The following is a 21,465-nucleotide window of genomic DNA, read 5'->3' as shown; positions in this document are numbered from 1 at the left end:
ACCAGGTGAGGATATGTATAGAGAGAGGAAGGGAGGTAGGGACAGAAAGAGAGAGACATTGATGTGAAAGAGAAACATTGATCAGTCACCTCCCATGAGCACTTTAACCGGAGATAAAACCTGCAACCTAGATATGTGCCCTGACCAGGAATTGAACCCGCTACCTTTTGGTACATGGGACGACTCTCCAACCAACTGAGCCACCCAACCAGGGCCCTTAATGTCTTTTATAGCTAGACAAGATTAAGTTTAAAGTCTCTTTCTGCTCTGTTAGTTTATGACATTCTACTATTAATAAAAGAATTATGTGTCAGACATTACCTTACGGCTTTAGGAAAAGGAAAACAAATGCAATCAATGGTGGAACTAGATGCCTTAGACAAAGAATGCACAAATAGTCTTGGCCGGGTGGCTCAGTTGGCTGGAGCATCGTCTTGTGCACCAAGAAACAGTTGGGGTTCAATTCCAAGTCAGGGTACATACCTAGATTGTGGGTTTGATCCCTAATGTGGGTGAGTAAGGGAGGCAACCAATCGATATTCCTCTCACATCGATGTTTCTCCTTCTCTCTCTAAAATTAATAAAAACATATCATTGGGTGAGGATTTAAAAAAAAAAAAAAGAAGGAACAAATAAACAAATGAAAGTTTGGTCTAACTCTTGGCCCCAAACTAAATTTTACATATACATGTAACCCCCAAATAGCCCCAATAATCGCAACCAGCTCAGTGAGAATCATTCAGTCTAGACTGTAGAATGCTTAGAAAAAATGCAACTTTATAAAATTTAGATGCAATTAATATGGTGCAGGTGGAATATATAAAGTCACTAAAAACCTTCTAAATTCTTTAGCTGCAGATAAAATTCATTTGGGCTTACTTAGCCTATGCATTGCTTTCATGTAAGACATAAAATAATTAAAGTGACTTTTTAAGTTTCAAACTGTAATGCTGTCTACTATTCCCTTTTTAAAAAGTACAAAGAGTTGATGTTCCACCACAGCTCATCAAATTATTAAATATTTATATCAGGGTCTGAATTATCTGAGGCAAATGTAGACAAAATAGGGAAAACAATGACTTATCATATGCTTTATACTTAGGGCCCTATTTGAGTTCTAGTGTATTATGTTGCAAATAAGATTTACAAAAGGAAAATAGGACACAATCCTCAAGGAATCACAATACTGTAGGGGAGAAAGTTCATTAGTAATATCATACATGTTCAAAGGACTTTTATATATTATTCAGTCTTAATATTACAATGGGTGGGTAGTGGTCCTTTCCAAGGAAAGGACACATGAGCAGACATTTGAGTGAAAGGAGGTGTGATCTGGGCTAAGAAATGGAGAAAGAGCACACTGGGCAGAAGACACCCCACGTGTAAGGGCCTGATACAATAATGCACTTGAAGACCAAGGAGCAGTAAGGAGGCCAGGGTGTCCACAATGGAGGGGAGGAAAAGAGAACACTGAGATGGAAGCAGAGAAGCAAGCAAGATGCCAGCCAAGGAGCCATGGTAACAGGTGTACTATTATATTTGTCCTAAGTGCAAGGGGAAACCATTGAAGGATTTTAAGCAGAGAGATCTCATGAACTGATCTAAGAAAATTGCCTCTCTGACAATGAGAAAAAGATGGTCTTTTCAAAAAAATAGTGTTGGGTCAACTGGATATATATATTTTTAAGTAACTTGACTCCTACATTTTATGCTATCCATATGGCAAAAAAAAAAATCATTTAAATGTGATTTAAATGTGATAGGTAAAACAATAAGCTTTTAGATAAGAACATAGGAGAGTATTTCCATGGCCGTTGTGATAGTCAATTACTTAAACAGGACATGAAAATTACTAAATTACTAAAGGAAAAGAATAATAATTGGTACTACACTAAATTAAGAAATTTTGCTCATGGAAGAATACCACTAAGTAACTGAAAAAGCAGGCCACAGAGTGGAAGAAGATATTTACAATACATACAGGCAACATCTAACAAAGAATCTATAAAGATTCCTACAAATCAATTAGAAAAGGCAGGAAAACAGGCAAACAGCTTAAATAGGCATTTCATTAAAGAAGATATCCAAATGGCCAATAAACATAAAAAGGTACTCAATTCCATTAGTCACCAGAAAAAAATGCAAATTAAAACCCCAATGAGATATTACTACACACTCATCAGAATGGCTATAATAATAAAAAAAAAGCAATACCAAATCTTGGTGAGGATGTGACAATTGGAACTCTCATATAATGCTGATGGTTATAACCACTTAGAAAAATTGTTTTTGAGATATCTACTAAAGCTGAATATACACTTACCATCTGATTAAGCAATTCCACTCCTAGGTACATACCTGACAGAAACGCTTATATAATACTAGTGGCCCAGTGCACGGATTCGTGCACACTGAAAGGAAATTAATTAGAAGATGGCCTGTGGGGCGGGACTAGGCAAGACGGGCCCGGACACGCCCTAGAGCCAACCTCCAGTGGTCCCTCCCCAGCCGCAGTACCTGGGGCAGTATCTGGGGCAGCACCGTGGCTCGAAGGGCATCTGTGGTCACCGCATCTCAGCAGTAAACCAGAATCAGGGCCGACAGTGCCCCAGCAACAACGTAACCCACAGGCAAAGGTGGAATCACGTGACCCCGCAAAGAATCAGGATCCCTCCTCTGGTTCCAGGGTGCGTTACCCGAGAATAGCTGCTGCCAAGTCACTGCAGCTCAGCAGCTCCTGTGTTAAGCATCTGCCCCCTAGCGGTCAGTGCACGTCATACCTACTGGCCCGTCGGACGATCAGGCGGTCGCTTAGCCTTTTATATGTATAGAAGATACGTTTAGCAAAAGACGTACAATAATGTTTGTGGCAGTACTATTAAAAATAGACCAAAACTAGAAACTCAAATATCCATCAAAGTAAAATGGATATATAAATTGTGATACATTGACACTATGTACCTACTGTGTAATTAAAGTTCATTTATATAAAGTTCAAGAAGTAGTAAACTGATCTATGGAGTCAGAAGTCCGCATAGAGATTATTTGAGTGGCAGGAAGGGAGGACAGTAGCTGGAAGGGAACAAAATGGGGGCCTCTGAGGATACAGTAATCTTGTGTCTCTTCTCTGGGTGTTGCTATTGCAATAATCGTGTCAGGGGAAAGCAGTGGTCTGGATTAGAGACCGTGGAAGGGGAAGGTACATGGTCAAGGTGGAGCCTATGAGGCTTGCTAATGGATTAGATGTGAGGGAGAAGCAAAGAGAAGCAGCAAAGATACCAGGCTTCTGGCCTGGCCACCCAGGTAAATTTCAGAGCCATTTAATGAGATTGGAAAGACCAGAAGAGGAAAAGGTTGAGAGTGAGGCAGAATGAAGTGGAGAATCAAGAGTTCTTTTTAGAATATAAAGTTTAAGATGCCCATTTGACCTAAAAGTTGAAATGCCGAGTAGGGTGTTGGACATACTCACCTGGAGCTCAGGAAGAGGTTTTAAGTGTACAGTGTGGTGGTTTAAAAAGAAAATGATAGAACTCAACTTGTGACTGAAATCCAGGCTTACCAGCTGTGTGCCCTTGAATAAGCTATCCAAACTTTCTATGACTGGGACACTCATCTGCAAACTGAAGTATTGAAAGTATCAAGTGAAATAACACTTGGAATTCATACCTGGCACATAGAAAACAGTCTAATGTGGCCATGATTACTAGAGTTTTTGTTGCTGTTAGCAGCAGCAGCGGTCTAGATAACACATTAAACACTGGGGCCTGAGTGGGATCACCCAGGAAGTGAGTATAGGTAAGAAGAGGGTGAAGGTACTCACCCTTCAGAGAAGAAAGACCAAAGGTTGGAGCCATAAATGAAGTAGGAGGAAGCGAGGAGATTGTGGTGTCCAGAGGTTCAGGAAGTATTCCAAGAGGGTGATGAGCTGTGTCAAATGCTGCCAAGAGATTTATTAAGATCAGGCCTGGACAAGACCATCTACATAATGTGGGGCCTACTGTAAAATGTAAATGGAAGAGGGGCTTTGTCAAAAGAGGAAAAGGGCAACTGACCTAGAGTGGACACTAAAACATAACTTTAGAGTTGATGGCACATACCCACATTAAAGCAATACTTGCTATTATTAGCAATGAGGCCTGCTAAAGAGAAGTGACAGAGAGCAGGATGAACAAATAGTTTAAAGGACAGAGACAACCTAACCTTAGGGTAAGGTGGCATTCCAGGGGCCTACTAATTATAAAACACCAGAAGCATAGATGTCCCAATTACAACTGCATGGCCCAGGGTAGACTCTACCTTTTTTTTTTTTTTGAAAATTTTAGAAAAACAGAAAAGTAGACCAAAAATCTCTAAAAACCCGATGAATGCATTTTTATTAAAAACTGTGAAAACTAACACTGAATTTTCCTCCTTACTTCCTTAATCTCTTCCCACCAAACCCTAATACCATGATAATGAAAGGTGTTTGATTACCAATGTCAATGCTGTATAGTGCCAACTTGGAATTTGCTTTCATACATTTCCATTGAGCAACACCCTATATAAACATTACCACGTAATTTAAAATGTCAAAGCATACAATTCGTCATCTGGCTGGCCTATTTCAAGATAAAATGTCAAAGGGGGAAGTTAAGAGAAAAGGTTAACTACCCATTTTAAAAAAACATTTATTGTCAGAATGAAGTAATTCATTGTTTCAAGACATCTCCATTACTGTGGGAGGACAAAAGAAAGAACAAAACAATGTTCAACTAGGCTCTGGAGATAGCACAAGGAACATACTAATGGAGAACATGTTTGCTCTTCATAATGTCAAAAAGCCAACAGTTATTGTGTTGCCCTAAGTAGTAATAACTTTCTGTAGTCAACACAAGCTCTCTTACTTGTTAATTTAACCAAAATCAACTACTTAGAGATCTGCTCTGTCAAGAATACTACCAGTATTTTCTGAAAAGAAATGGTACTGTCTCCCATTTTTGGATTTGTAGTTAAATTATCTTTTCAATTGTAAATACATTTACATGGTACAGAATTCTAATATTACTAAAAAGTATTTATCAAAATCTCCTTCCAGCCCTTGGCCCCTGATTCCTTTCCTAGAGACAACCAGTGTTAACCATTTTCTTGAGTATCTTCCTACATGCTTAAACAAATGTGTGTTAATTCACATGTATTCCTTATACAAATAGCAGCATGCTACTCCGGCCATTCTGCATTTGGCCTCTCCATCCTCCAGTTGTCCAGCCTGCTTAATATCCAGTACACTAGAGGCCCGGTGCACAAAATTCATGCACAGGTAGGGTCCCTGGGGCCTTCCTTCCCCAAGCTGCCGACTGCTGGCTGGGGCCTCCCTTCATTCCATGCCACCCCCCGGTGGTCAGCATATGGTGGTCAGCATACATCATAGCAAGTGATCGAACTCCCGATCTCCCAGTCGAACCTCCAAGGGGACACTTTGCACATTAGCCTTTTATATATATATAGATTGGAGATTATGCTTTATTAGTACATAGAGCTGCCTTATTCTCCCCACCCCATTTTTGATAAATTTTTATTTTGACAATTTCAAGCTTACAATACAATTACAATGTAGCACAAGAAATTTATATAATGTTATTAACCAATGTACCTCAATACATTTAATAAAAACATCCTTATATTCTCTACTTTAGATTTTGCTCTTGTTGACATTTTGTCCATTTGTTTTATCATTCTCTCTATATATAAACACTTTTATACATGCACTAGTGGCCGGTGCACGAAATTCGTGCACATTAAAAGGGAATTAATTAGAGGAAATAGTTTAATATTGCTATTTGCCCTTTCTCTATAATAGAAGTGCCAGAGATGAAAGAAAATTAGTAAAATGTATATGAAAACCTTCCTCCATGTCAGAGTCTGGGGCGCATAACAGGACCCAGAGTCAAGTCCCCGCCCACCCATGTGTGCCTCGAAATCGCGCGAGACCCAGACCCGGCCAGCCCCACCCCCATTGGGCTAGATCTAGACCCGGCCGGTCCCACCCTTGTCAAGCCCCACCAGGCAGGGTCGCAGCCTCAGATCCCCTGGCCCGGTGCTGGGTGGGGGACGCAGCCTGAGGTCCCCTGTCAAGCCCCACCAGGTGGGGGGCATGGCCTGAGGTCCCCTGGCCTGGCACTGGGGCTGGGGGCATGCCTTGAGGTCCCCCATCAAGCCCCGCTGGGTGGGGGACGCAGCCTGAGGTACCCCCCGTCAAGCCCTGCTGGGTGGAGGGGTACAGCCTCAGATCCCTGCTGATTGCTCGTTAAGGCTCATACGGAAACTCGGGCTCTGCTGTGGGTGCAGCCATCTTGTGTTACAGAAACCCTGCCTCTGCTGTGGGAGCCGCCATCTTTATGATGAAGTGACAGTCAATTTGCACATTCCCTGTTTATTATATAGGATATTTTTCCTTAGCTAACTGGAACATTAGAAACATTTTTTTACCACCACATACATCAGTATGTATTTCCTAAGAACAAAGACATTAACTGACATAAACCATAGTACAATTAACAAATTGTCAGTAAATTAAGTACTATTTAATATGTTTTTATTATCCATAGTCTATATATGGATTTGCCAATTACAGCGATTTTCCCGCCCATCATGTAAGCCAGGATATGCATTGCATTAACTTCCATGAATGTTTAGTCTCCTGTGAATTAGAAAGATTTCCTAGGTCATTCTTTGTCTTTATTGACCTTGATACTCTTGAAGATTAGACCTGTTATTTTTGTAATATGTTTAACAATTTTTTCCCCTGTTGTTACCTTGTGGGTCAGATTCACGATATATTTTTTAATAAGAAATCCACGAAGTTTATGTTGTTCTCTTATCAGTGCATCATATTAGGATGCATGTGATATCTCTCTGTCCCAATATGGATGAGATTCACTTTAATCACTTGGTTTAGGTGAGCTTTTCCTTATAAAGTTAATAATTAATAAGTAGTTTGTGGGGACATACTTTAAGACTATATAAATATCCTCTTCCTCAACAAACTTATCACACACTAATTTTAGTATCCTTTAATAATTTTCCAACCCATCATTATTTCTATAATTTACTAATTAGTAATTATTTAATGAACTAATATTTAATTTCTTAATTTGTTATTATAAGGTAAAACCTTTCCTTATCCATTTATCTATTTATTCATTTATTTATATCGGTGTGAACTCAAGATTATTTTACTGGGGTTGTAATCCATCCTTATTAACATTTATTTTTACTCTTATATAGTTCCATATTTGGCTAGTAAGCGCCCTTAAAGCTGACCTTCTGATATAAATTCATCATTCTTTGAGTATTTCCTTATTTCTACAATTACACAATGTTCCAAGATGCATTTTCCCTGCCCCAACCCTAGAATTCGCCTTTTCCCCCAAGATGCTCTGATGCCTATTAGTGGAGAATGACATTTAGAAACCAAGATCTGAGGATTATGTTTGCTTATTGCTACCAGTGTGTCAGAGAACAGAGCTAAGAAATAAGATATAAATGGAAGTTTCAGTGGGCAGAACTAAGAAATTAGATAGAAATAGAAGGCTGTACTATCTTCTATATATATAAAAGTCTAATATGCAAATAGACCGAACGGTGGAACAACCAACCAGTCGCTATGACATGTGCTGACCACCAGGGGGTGCGCACGGAACATGGCAGGTTTTGGCAGCAGGTGGCAGAGCGTGGAACATGGAGGGCATCGGCCGAGGCAGGATGGTGGAGCAGGTGAGCAGGGGCACCAGAACAAGGCGGGGCACCAGTCGCTGTCATTGGAGCAAGCCTCTGGTGGTTACTGAAAATTCTTTGCTCCTGCTCACCGCGGTCCCACCAGGTGCTCGCACCTGTTGCCAGCACCGGCCCTGCTCACACCCACTGCTGGCACTGGAGCCACCATTTGCACCCACTGCTGGTGCCCGGCACTGGCCCAGATCGCTCAGCGCTGTCAGCAGGTGCAAGCGGCGGCTGCTGGCCCCAATAGCCCCTCAAGGTTTTTCCACCTCCCCCTGCTCCTGAGGGGCGATTGGGGCTGGCAGCCACCGCTCACACCCTCAGCCGGTGCCCACCTGTTGCTGGCGCCGGCCCTAATCGCTCCGCGCCATCAGCAAGTGCAAGCAGGGTCAGCACTGTCAGCATGTGGGAGCGACAGCAGCGGGAGCGGGGCTGCCGGCAGGCAGGGGACCAGGGACCGCAGTGGGAGGGGCCCGGTGGAGGCACAGAGGATGGGTCGAGACCGGCCCCTATGCCCACCATAGCCTCGCGGCCCACAGTTCCTTTCAAGGTGCACGAATTCGTGCACTGGGACCCTAGTGTAAATATAAAAATATTAAAAACCATGAGTTCATAATCATAACTCCAATTCCAACCTAAAACTACAGAATACATTCTAGCCCCACTTCTTTTCATAACTCTTCCCCCACAAAAAAACTTGGCTCTCATTATGCTCAATATATTTTATTCAAATCTAGAATACACAAATAGTAGGGTGATCATCACTAACCCACACCTCTGCAAATAGCACTCTCACTATCGGTAGTTCAGAATTCAGTTTTGCTCCTTTCTGGTCTTGTCAGACTTGGTTTTATTCTTTGAGAGTGGATCTACTTCAGTTTTGAATATAGGTTTAGGGCATGCCTTTTATATCAGGTGTGGTCCTGATTCCTAAGGCTTGGCCTCCTTGGTGTCTCCACCACATGTCTGCGGTGCTTGACCAGATTTCCCCAGTTTGTCTCAGCCAGAGATACAGGGACACCCAGCCCTGCATGGTCACTGGAATCATCAATCCACTCCCAGCCCAGCATTAAGCAATCTTTGCTAAACTTCACAGATTCTCAACCTACACAAAACCTCAGCCAAAACTATAACAATCCCCCACAGACTTCTGTGGCTGCTTACCTGACTCAGCAAGAACATCTCAGGTATCCTGCCACACAAAGGTCACCCCATCAGCCAGAACTATACCTCTGCTGCCTCAGTGCAGCCAGGCTCTCACTGCTTAGGTGCTACCTCTCTGCTGTGTAACAGGTGGAGTGCCCTAGGAAAAAGGCCCAGTGATGGGGGACTCACTTTTCCTTCTTGAAATGACCAGTTTTGTACTCTTTGTTGCTCTGAAAACAGCTGTCTCATATACTTCGTCTTATTTCACAGTTGTTTTCAGCTGGAGGGCAAGTTTGGTAATTAATTACTCTGTCATAGCTCGAGGCAGGTCTGCCTTATTCTTTTTAACAACTGCATAGTATTTTACTGTGCACCTTAATTTAACCAGTCTAGGCCAGTGGTCGGCAAACTCATTAGTCAACAGAGCCAAATATCAACAGTACAACGATTGAAATTTCTTTTGAGAGCCAAATTTTTTAAACTTAAACTATATAGGTAGGTACATTGTTATTAACTTAATTAGAGTACTCCTAAGGCTTAGGAAGAGCCACACTCAAGAGGCCAAAGAGCCGCATGTGGCTCTCGAGCCGCAGTTTGCCGACCGCTGGTCTAGGCTACTTAGGTTGTTTACAGTGCTTTTATAAACGATGCTGTGATGTACATGTGTCATTTCTGACATGTGCAAATATATCTTTGTGACAAATTCCCAAAAGAATTATTGATGGGTCAAAGAACAAACATTTTAGAATTTACTAAAAAGGTTTGTGTTCACAATATAGTAGTATCTTTCACAACTTTATAAATCAGGATTATATCCCCTCAAGTCTTCATCCCATATTCAAGGAACTCCTAATAATTCAATCACCTTCATATAGAATTCCTGAATTTTCAGTTATTTCAGAAGTCCCTCTCTATATTTTCTACCCTCATTATGCCCTGCTTTAAAAGCCACCTACCAGAATTAATGTCAGCTTTCTAGTTTGAAGCACCATGATTCTGTACTTTCTGTTCCATTTCCAGGCTCATGCTAGTCTTTGGGTCACAAAAGAGCCCCGGACTACCTTCTTCAGGGAAAAATAAACAAGGAAAACTATGAGAAGGAGTTTTCTGTAAATATTTTCAAAAAAAATAAAATAAAATGTAATCCCCAGGCTTACACATCTACAAACCTAGACAGAAGAGGGTTGCACAATAAAGAGACAATATTCTAATTGTAACTAAATAAACTTTACTACCCTAATACTTTCAGAAGTAGTTATTACTATCCTAGAACTGTATAATAGTATAATTAGATGAGGGCATAAACTTTAAAATTCTCTGCCCTGAATGAGGGAATAATTAGCATGTTTTCCTACTAGCTCACACTAAGTAATTAGCTTGCTAGCTTAAGCATGGTCTAAAAGCAGCTACAGACACTTTAAAAATAATCTTTAGTAATAATCAATCCGGAGAAATTTAATCTAACTTACTCAACCCCACATCTCCATGAGGACTGATAATCATATCAACACAAGCCTTTACTGAGTTGTTATTATGGCCAAGTACCTTTAAAGACTTCATAAGCATTCTTTTACTTAATCCTCACAACAGGGCTGGTAGATATAATTATCCCTCTTTAACAGATGAGGAAATGAGTCTTAGTGAGGTTAAGTAACTTGTCCAAGGTCACACAGAAGGAAAGTAGTAGAGCTCCATTTTGGAGCCTATCAGACTCCAAAGCCTGGGCATTTATTAATGTTTCTCATTTATCAGTGTTTCTCAAAGCGCTGGGGACTTACGGATTATCTCCATTAGAATTACTGGGGACCTGAAAATGCATACTTCTAGTTGTTTACATTCTTTGGGTATATATTATCAAAATTTGAGAAATACTGCACTCTGCTACAACCTCTCAGTGAGAACATAAGATTACTTTAGCACTTGGAGTAATTTTTAAAACTGTAACAATAAGAGAAGCTTCAACCAAGCACTACATGGTTGCCATCAACAACTATATTAGAAAAAGAATTTCTGGCAAACTTTTATTACGGTTTCATGATAAGAAAATAACTTAAAAATTCCAAATTTAATTCTGCTTCTTTTCAGTCAGAAACAGGGAAAATTAACTTATTTGTTACAATCATTTATTCTACAAACAACCCATGCACGTTAAACAGTGACTGAGTCAATGCAGGGTAACTCTGAAGGAAAAAAAGGGGGAAAACTGACAACTTCAATGTTAAAATTTTATAATTTTAAATGGAAACTTCTGAAGTGCAGCTCGGATTCTGAAAACTATGTGAAAATACTTCTAAACTCTTCTAATGTTTGTATACTTGAGCGTGCCCCCAGAGTCTGGCTCCAGACCAGGCTCAGCCAGGCCCTGCTGTTCATTTGCTCCACAGCTTCAGGAAAGTTACTGAACTCTCAGCTTCTGCATCCATAAAAAGGGATGATAACACTTCACAGATATTGCTTTCTCCCATCCCCTCTCCTCTCTCTCCTCTGATCACCTCTCAACCTAGCCTGTGAAACCCAGAAAAGGCTATCAAGAAGAAATTAATCATGTAAAATACAGTTAAGAAAATATTGTCAATAATATTGTATATAAATATCTAATCACTATGCTGTACACCTGAAACTAATATAACATTGTGTGTGAACTCTAATTTAAAGACAAAACTTTTTTTTTAAATCCATCATGCTTCATGTTGTTTTCTCCAATCATGACCAGAAGTTTAAGCCTTAAGCCCCGCTGGTCATCAATGATCATGTACTCTGACTGCCATAATGCTCTAGGTAGCTCCTTAGCTGAACTCAACACCATGCCTTCTCTCCTTCCCAAAAGTTACCACTAGACCCTCCTTGTCCTTAACTACTTAAACCTTAACCTTGCTTGGTGACACTAAGATTGCCGAAACCCTTTCAAGCAACAACTATTTTCTCTTTCACACCTCACTTACTGCAGGACAGTCTTCCTCTCCATTCCAACACTCAATATTATTAGTTCACTAGAGGCCTGATGCACAAAATTCATGCAAGGGGCTCCGAGGGCCGAGGCAGCAGCCCTGGCTCCGAAGGTCGTTCAGAAGGACGACCAGTCTAATTAGCATATTACACTTTTATTATTATAGGGAAGATTCAATAGATATCTCACCCCTATGACATGTAAGGCATTGTGGGTAGGTCAGGGGAAGTGCTAAGTAACAAAATAGCCAAAATCTGAGCTTATATTCACATGGAGAAGAGGAAAACAAACAAGCAAGTAGGAAGATAAAGTAGGAAGTCATAATGAGAATTTTGTGTGGGGCAGAATACTCACTTCAAATGGAGTGATCAGTGGCATTTTTAAGTGGGGCGTATGAAGGGTAAGAAGGAGCCAGTCAAGCAAAGAGTGAGATGGTGAAGAACATTTCAGACCAAGGGCATAATGAGGCTTTCTTTGCCTCCTCCATCATCTATTCTGTGCTCACACCCTGGATCTTGTTACCAGCAGAACCTGAACACATCCCATATCACCAACTGAAACTTGCCATACCTTCTGACAACTTGGCTTTTCTTAGAGGTCACTTGTTCACCTCATCCGAAGTCTCATCCATTGATCTATGTTCTCCATTAAGACTCTTTTTACCATCTTCGTTTAACTATCCAATTTACAATTCTCCTATTACACATACATTTAATCCCTTGACTACCCTGCCTTCCTTCAGACTAACCTGGCAAAATCCCAATCATTCTGCCTTTTTCTGAGACTATATCTGTGCCAGTGAGAAATGCTAGACACAACCTCAGACAGATTGGGAACACTGTAAATTCATGATCACTAATTTCATATGAACTTCTACACTGCCCCGTAGTGCTCAATAATGACTATTTGGTATCTTCTACATTCTCTTCAACATTTTTACCCTACTCTAGATCCTAGCTTTCATGATACCCTACTATAATGGCTTTCCCTCCTATCTTTCTGATTATTCCTTCTTAGATTTTGTTGTTATTTCCTCTTCTGATCTAAAGGTTGGAGATCTTCTGGACTCAGATATGGGCCATTTGCCCTCATTGCTCTATGTTCTTCCCAGGTGACTTTATCTTTTCCCATGACTTTAAATACCATCTGTATGCTAATAACTCCCAAATCTCTTTCTTTCCCAGACCACCTCTTTACTTTCAAGATCACCATTTTTGACTAAAACCACCATCATCTCCTGCTGAGATTACTATAACAGCTCTTAATTTCTCTGCTAATAGTTCAGTCTCCCCATGGTAGCCACAGTGATCTGATGTATAAATCAGATCATGTTATTCTCTTACTTAAAACTCTCAACGGCTTCCCACAACTCTCAGAAAAAAATCCTAAAAAATGGCCTCTTAGTTTCCTGAGGCTGCCATAACACATTACCAAAAATTTGGAGGCTTAAAACAACAAAAATTTATTCTCTCACAGTTCTAGAGACTGGAAGTCTAAAATCAAGGTGCTGGCAGTACCACACTCCCTCTAAAGCAGGGGTGGGAACGTCCAGCCCATGGGCCTCATAAGATGTGCGAAAACATTTGGTCTGGCCCTGCCAACACATTAGGGGTGAGTTAATTAAATGTTTGACCAAATACAGCAGGCTAGTTTTTTTTAAGTTGATAATTTTGCATGGCCTACAAATGATGTTATAAATATCCAAATGGCCCTTGGCAGAAAAAAGGTTCCCCACCCTACTCTAAAGACTAGAGATTCCTTGCCTCTTCCAGCTTCTGGTGCCTTCGGGATCTCCCTGGCTTGTGGCTCAACCACTCCAATTCTCTATCTCATGTGGCTTTCTCTTATCTCCTTTGTTTGTGTCTTATAAGAACACTAATCATTGGACTTAGGGCCCACCCAGGTCATTCTAGATTATTTCTTCTCAAGATCCTTAACTTAATTGCATTTGAAAAGACCTTTATTTATAAACTAGAAGCCCATTGTATGAAGATTTGCGCAATAGGCCTTCCTTCCCCTGGCTGCCGGCACCGGTTTTCCTCTGGCACTCGGGACCCAGGCCTTTGGTCTGGCCGCAACAGAGAAGCCAAGCCTCTTCAGTCTTCAGTCTTCAGTCTGGCTGGAGCCTTCAGTCTTTGCTCCGTGCCTGTGTATGCAAATTAACCGCCATCTTTTTGGGTTAATTTGGATAGTCATTCTGATTGGCTGGTGGGTGTAGCGATTATTTCTTCTCAAGATCCTTAACTTAATTGCATTTGCAAAGACCTTTATTTATAAATACTGTCACATTTACAGGTTCTGGAGATTAGGACATGGGCATATCTTTTGGAGGGCCATCATTTAACCCACTATAACCTCCTAGCCTCCAAGGCCTTACCCAAGCTGCCTCTGCCTCCCCCAGCAACTTCATCTCCCAAGCTCTCTTTCTTGGTGCATGGCTTTACCCATGCTGGCTGCCTTTTAGTTTCAATTTGCATGTTTCTCTTTTATTAGTGTAGATACTGTCACATTTACAGATTTTGGGGATTAGTACATAGGCATATCTTTTAGAGGGCCATCATTTAACCCACTATAACCTCCTAGCTTCCAAGGCCTTACCCAAGCTTCCTCTGCCTATCCCAGCAACTTCATCTCCCAAAGCTCTCTTTCTTGGTGCACGGCTTTACCCATGCTGGCTGCCTTTTAGTTCCTTGATTGAGGACAAGCTCTTTCCCATCCTTCTGCTAAATGCTATTCCATACCATGCTCTCTAGTCTGCCTAGCTAACTCCTCCTTTAGGTCTTGACTTAAATCTAACTTCCACAGAGAAGTGTTTTTTTTTGACCTGTACACTTATGTTGCCACAGTTATTATCCCTCAAAGCATTTTGTTCCTTTTCTTCACAGCATTCAATTAATTTTCTTGTTTCCAAGTTGAACCTGCATATAATTTGTGTGTTTGCTTGTTATTCTTTGTCTCTTATCACTGGACTGTGAATTCTTCATACCACTTCTGGCACACCTGCTTTGTTAACTTCCTTTCCTATACCCAAGTGTGGGCCAGCACCTGGCACAGTGGCAATAACTAAATAAAGGAGTACTGAGTTAAAACAGCACCTCCCATTCCCCTTTGAACAGGATTAGATAAGTACAAATAAATGGGTTAGAAGGGTCACCAGACAGCTGAGGACATGAGGCCTGCAGCAGATCTCTCTCCCAGGCCAGCCTGATAGAATGGCCAAGCTGGGTAAAAAGGAAAAGTAGTACCTGATTACTAGCAAGTTCTTTCTCTACTCAATTCTGCCAGGAACAGACTGTATACCTCGGGAACTCATTCACCTTTTATAATAATCTCTACCTACTGTTCTAAAGGATTAATTGAGGCTTTTCTGAATTTTAGGAAAAACTCCAATAACAACTGATTTCCTACTGCAGCCTAATACTTAACTGGGAGATTCACATTATATATAAGGTTCTCAATTCTACTAAATCACAAAATGATTCAAGTATTAATAATAAATACTGCTGGCCTGTTTTAAAATCTATTGTGCACAGAGGGACTCAGAAAAGAGAAATATTTTCTAGGACACATGAAATTCTCCAGCCTCTTTTTTACCCTGAAGTTTATTTTTTAAATTGAGATATAATTTACATACTGTAAATTCCCCCTTTTAAAGTGTACAATTCAGTGTTTTGCCCAAAGTTATACTACCATTGTCACTATCTAATTCCAGAACATTCTCATCACCACCACTTTCCGCCCCCCCAAAAAACAACAACGCAAAAAACCATGCTCATTAGCAATCATTTGCTATTCCTCCCTTCCCCAGTCTCTGGCAACCACTAATGTATCATCTCTACAGATTTTCCCATTTGTTTTTCATATTTATGAAACAAATATAGAGACATGAAATGATTTGCACAGGGTTGTAGCCACCTCATAAGAAAGCAAGATTATAACACACGTATTTATAGCAACTTTTTAAACAGTATAAAATACAAGAGATCAGTGAAAATACGTTTAGCTCAACTATACATATCTTCAATGTGGCTATAAGACACCTGATGCATAAAGCTCAATTCTTAGGCTAGTAGTTCTCAGCAGTGTAAGGCTGGGTGGAGGCAGGAGGGCAGGGTGTTCGGCAGGGATCACTAAAGAAGAGATGCTACTGTTGGACAGGAATTGCCCATAGGGACAGGATGATGAGAGAGAAGGTTGAGAAAGTGTGACATAATGGGGTTTATAGGACTTTTTTTTTTTTAGCCCAAGGCTGTGAAATTAGTGCTAATGTGCACAGGCGCCCACTTGCTTTCTTTTACAGTGCCCTCACTGGGTCCCAGAGATCCCTAATTATTCCCAGTTTGTTTGAGTAGTTAATGCATAAATAGTGCTACCACCATTTCAGAATACTTGCTGGTTTATGACACTTCGCAAAATAATATAGAAAACTTGACTTTTTTATAGTCTACTGTCTGCATTCCCAATTAAGTTAAAGAATTACAAGCTTAACGTACTTCTGTACCACCAACAAACGTGTACACAGGAACAGTGATCCCATAGACTAAAATAACAATCAAAATCCATTTGCAAAAATAATTAGGCACACATTTTATTTTGTCTTAATCAATATTGCAAATACATTAACAAAGGGGGAAAAAAGGATGGAAACTGCTCATCACACAGAAAAAAATTCATCATTCAAAACAGATTAATCTCAACTTCAACATTCTTTTTTAAAAAATATACTTTTATTGATTTCAGAGAAGAAGGGAGAGGGAGATAGAAACATAGATGAGAGAGAATCATTGATCAGCTGCCTCCTACATGCACCCCATTGGGGACTGAGCCCGAAATCTGGGCAAGTGCCCTTACTGGGAAGTGAACCGGGACCTCCTGGTTCATAGGTCGACGCTCAACCATGCCTGGCTGAATCTCAACATTCTTTGTGCTCATTTAAAAATATTCTTAAAACAGGAACTCAAAAAGACAAACAAGTGAGAACTGTTCTATCAATTCAAATTGAGATCCTAAATCAACTATGACTACACAACTTAAAAATAACCTTGTCTTCAATCTAGAAATGCTTGATTTGCCAACATATAATGAATACAAATTTTCTTTTATTAACAAGTTACTTTGAGTTACAGAGATCCTGCATATGACTAGCTTATCTTTTTTTTTTTAATGACTTATAAAATTGCCTAGTTAGATGGTCTAACTATTCAGAGACTCATATACTAAATGACATAGTGACTGGCCATTTAAAGTTGAAACTTGTTTGGCAAATATTTTACTAACGTTATTATTAAGCATGTAAATTAACTTAAAAGGTCAACTCTTAATTGCCCCCAACAAAAGAGAGCTTTGGTACCAATAAATTAGAAGTAGGGCATCCAAATATATTTTGTTTGCAGTTTTATAGTGTGTTTTTTTAATTAAATTGGAAATGCCTATTCATGAAAAGTGAAAGTCTCATTCTTCAGTTATGTACAGAATTGTAAGGAATGAACAACCTAACTCTTCCAAATTATTGATGTAAATAAAGCACTAGCCTAAAATTTCTTCCAAAAAGCCCTGAAATTTAGACCAAAAGTAAATAAAGAATTAAGTACTACTCTACTTTTTAATGCTCCCTTTCCCTCTTGACATGAGCAGCAAGATACTAGAAAAAAATAAATCCAGTATGTACTTCCAGAATATATCAATTTTAGTTCTCCCATTTGATAGGGGGCTAAGAATAATAATAAAAATAAATTAAAAAAGAAAAGGTAACTTAATAATTAAAAAAGGCAGACTGAGCATGGGGAGAGGGTGGGTTTAGGAGAATATCTGTTGTCAGTCAACCCTTTTGTAAAATTCAGAGCACTATGATAAGTGCTCTTTAAATTATACCCAGGGCCATGCACAATTGCACATGGGATCTGGGCAATTCTTTGATAAACTTTAAGGTTGCCAGATAAATTACAGAAAGTTAATAACACATTTTCATTTTAAGAAGCAAAATAAAAAAAAAATATTCAAGACACCGAGCAATTTTACTTTTTGAAATAACTATCCTAAAATTTTTTCTTAAATTCAGATTTTGCAAAGTTGCTAGGTCATTAAGTAGACACTGAAAACAACTTTTCATATAAGGACTGTAGATTAATTCTTTATCAAGCATGTATTTTTCAAAAATCTAGGCCAAAGTGAACTAATTGAGATTTAATTCTAAATTTAGATTTCTAGATATAACATTGTTTTTGAAATAACTATCCTAAAATTTTTTCTTAAATTCAGATTTTGCAAAGTTGCTAGGTCATTAAGTAGACACTGAAAACAACTTTTCATATAAGGACTGTAGATTAATTCTTTATCAAGCATGTATTTTTCAAAAATCTAGGCCAAAGTGAACTAATTGAGATTTAATTCTAAATTTAGATTTCTAGACATAACATAGCAATAAAACCAGTAAAAATACTTTTGTTCAAGTATGTTTACTTCTCCAATTATTTAGTTTGGGAAATATTTACATCCTTGCCCCAAAAGATTACTTACAGTTTGAAAGATTAAAGATAAAAACAAAAATTGGTTCAACAATTGTCAAAATGAAATGAATACAACAACTTTCCACTCAATCCAAAAATAAACCACTGCAGCACGTGAGCTCAGCTCACATAAAACCACTTCTTTTTCCCAGCTTCATAACTGGACTGAACGTTGCTCAAAAACATTACCTATGTTAAAAGTGGAGAGATAAAAAGTGTTGTAAAGATTGCACAATGATTGAAATTGAGATGGATATAATGTATAATCATAACATTTCAGAGCTGGAAGAGATCTTCAGGATCGATCTAATCCAGCATCCACATTTTACAGATCAGGAAAGTGAGGGCCAAACTGAGTCATTTAGTCAAATGACTTGACCAGTCACATTCCTGGGCTGAGCCATTCATTCATTCACTCAGTCATTTTCCCATTTTCGGAAAGCTGCCTAAGTGCGAGGCTCAGTGGAAATAAGCTGGAAGCAGCATTCACCATAGTCAAGACAGGCTTCTTTCCTTATCTTCTTAAGATTAATCCTGAAATGCCCTAAGCAGCAAGAACTCACAGAAGAGTTCCACAGCCTTTGCAAAACAGGGCCCACTTTCGGTTTCACACATTTCAATAAACACAGTTGGGTTTAACTTCAGAGAGGCCTCAATTGTATTTACTTTAAGTGATTAAGCATTAACAAAGGGAAGAAGTACAGTATTCTGAGTGAGTCCCTCTCTAGTACATTCATAACTTAAGGAAGTGCAATCAGAAAATGCCCTAACACACAAACAAGTTCACAGACAGGACAGGTTATGAAATCAAAGCTATCTGAGGTATCACTATAGATCAGTTAAGTACAATAGCTCAAGTTTACAAAGTGTGGAATGTAAAGATCTCCCCATTTCATTCAAATGTGGGTACATTTTTCTGAGATGTCTATATGTAAAAAAAAAAAAAAGACCTCCAAACTCACATTCAAACTAATTCCCTCTTCTAATGACACACATATCCAAATCAGGCCTTTCTCCTTAAAATCAACTTTCTTTGATTTCCATTTCATTTTAAAAAATTAGGAAAAATAAACAAACCCTAAAAGTTAATGTGTTGGCTAAAGAAGTCAAAATTCTATGTATAATCAAAACAGCTTTAGCTCAAACTGCACATTTAAGAGTTTGTAAAAAAAAAAGGGGGGGGGGGATGTGCAGTGAACTCACCCATCAACAAAAATCATCTCTTATTTTACTTGGGACTTTTAGAGTCTGTAATATCATCTGGCACCTAAATGTTTTGTGTATCTCAATTCACAGTCAACTTCTTTAAGGAGAAGAAACCATATTGACAGAGCTCTGAAATAAAACAACCTCTAAGTAAGGCACTTTCAAACGTGAAACAGCAGCTCTCTGCGCATCAGTTTGTGTTCTATGCCAAGATGAACCACAGGTTATACAGCCCTCTCATAGATGACCACTGGGTGATTTCTGATAAAATATAATCTCCATTGAGGCTCTTTGACTTTCTGAATATACTGCTGTGCTCTTTTAGTTCTCAAAGTGCTGCTGTGCTCTTTTAGTTCTCAAACTTCCAGATTTGATTTTTATCCAGAGCATCACAAGTTCTCATCTGCACATCAGGTCGGCCCTCAGGTGTCCGATAAGCACTAAGACAGAGTCCTGAGTGAGGATGAAAAATGGTTCCATCTTCTTTAAAATGCCAAATAATGTTTGCTGGCACAGGGAACCCATCTTTTGGACAATTTTGCATCCCTACGTGATTTTTTTGCTCAGGAACCTCTGCACATAACTCTGTCACAGAATTAAACCTGATTTCTTTGTTTGAAGTGTATTCAAAGAATTGATTGCCCCCTTGACCATGGCATCCAAACAGTGAAAGGTTAGCACCTGTGGGGTTGTTGTCAGGAGCATTATAATCTAAACATTCAGAAGAGATCCCCATACTGCGAACAGCTCCGTGCCAGCCTGGCCTATCCTCTGGAACGTGTAAATTCGAAAACACGTTTTTCAAATACCAGTCAAAGCTCTTGCACTTCAGCCGTTCTCGTAGTAGCTTTCTTTCAGAAATATCTCCGTAAGCTTCTTTCCTGGCCGGAGGGTTTCGATTGTAGAAGTGCTCCTTGTACTCATCCATCCACACTTCTGCCGCCCGAGCAGTGTTCTGTAGGAAATTGGGCCGCGCATAGGGAGCCCGCTTAGGGAACACGTGGCCCACGTGGGAACACGGGTGGATCTCCAGCTTCCCTCCGCACTGCCACACCCTGAAAGACAGCTCCAGGTTTTCACCTCCCCACACTTCCATCCCAGTGTCATACGTCCCAAGGTACTCAAAATACTTCTTGCTGACAGCAAACAGTCCCCCGGCCATGGTGGGCGACCTGATGGGCTCGATTCTCGATTTCCACCTGTCCCGTTCATGTTTGGGGACAGAGTGCCACTGGAACGTCAGACGCCAGTCAAACCCACCAATCATGGGCTCCCCGGTCTGCATATAGAATTCGAAAGTATTCCAATCAATGGTGTCTATCACCGGACAAACCACGGCCGTTTCGTCCTCGCCGATCCTTTCCAAAAGGGGTTCCAACCAACCCGAGTTACACTCACAGTGGCAGTCCAGGAAGGTGAGCACGTCCCCCGTGGCAAACGTGGCCCCGATCAGGCGGGCCCGGACCAAGCCCTCCCGTTTGTTGGTGCGGATCAGGCGGACTCTCTCGAGGTTGCTGATGTACGTTTCGAGCTGCGCCTTCAAATACACGCGGTCGCTCAGGTCATCCACCAAGATGATCTCCTTCAGGAGGACCGCGGGGGAGGTCTCCAACACGCTGTGGATGGTGCGGAGCAGCGTGGACCAGGCCTCGTTGTAGAAGGCGATGATCACGGAGGTGGTGGGCAGCCGCCGGTAGTGGAACGCCTTGGACCTGCACTCAGGCATCCTCTTGTCCTCGATGTGGCGGTGCAAGGAGATCCTGTCGCTGAGGTAGATGTTGATGGCATATCTCTCAATGAGTTCCTCCTGCTGCTTCCGTTCGGCCTCGCTCAGCTGAAGGTGGCTGGCTTTGCCCCACTCCCCCGGGGCCTGGGGGTCGGCGGGCGGCTTCTCGTACAGCGGCC

At 40.4% G+C, this 21,465-nt stretch overlaps 2 protein-coding genes across 2 annotated transcripts in view; both read right to left on the bottom strand.

Annotated features, from left to right (window-relative positions):
* Nucleotides 1-21,465, bottom strand: part of POC1B (POC1 centriolar protein B) — a 101,592-nt gene that overhangs the window by 79,246 nt on the left and 881 nt on the right. The gene's annotated exons all lie outside the window — the stretch shown is intronic.
* On the bottom strand, nt 18,285-21,379 carry LOC106724775 (polypeptide N-acetylgalactosaminyltransferase 4). The gene is made up of 2 exons (XM_014533339.1): nt 20,242-21,379; nt 18,285-18,543 (listed from the first exon to the last, which is right to left on the bottom strand). Exons 1-2 carry the CDS (start codon nt 21,284-21,286, stop codon nt 18,509-18,511), a joined length of 1,080 nt encoding a protein of 359 aa, XP_014388825.1. The 5' UTR covers nt 21,287-21,379; the 3' UTR covers nt 18,285-18,508.

Source organism: Myotis brandtii, unplaced genomic scaffold (genome assembly GCF_000412655.1).
Source record: "Myotis brandtii unplaced genomic scaffold, ASM41265v1 scaffold967, whole genome shotgun sequence".
Taxonomy (NCBI): domain Eukaryota; kingdom Metazoa; phylum Chordata; class Mammalia; order Chiroptera; family Vespertilionidae; genus Myotis; species Myotis brandtii.
This window is presented reverse-complemented; position numbering and strand designations above follow the sequence as displayed.

Coding starts and splice junctions, on each gene's coding strand:
- LOC106724775 (XM_014533339.1), bottom strand. CDS start 21,286: ATGCCTGAGTGCAGGTCCAAGGCGTTCCACTACCGGCGGCTGCCCACC. Junction 18,544..20,241: donor TCCTGACAACAACCCCACAG/GTGCTAACCTTT, acceptor CTTTTAACATAG/GTAATGTTTTTGAGCAACGT.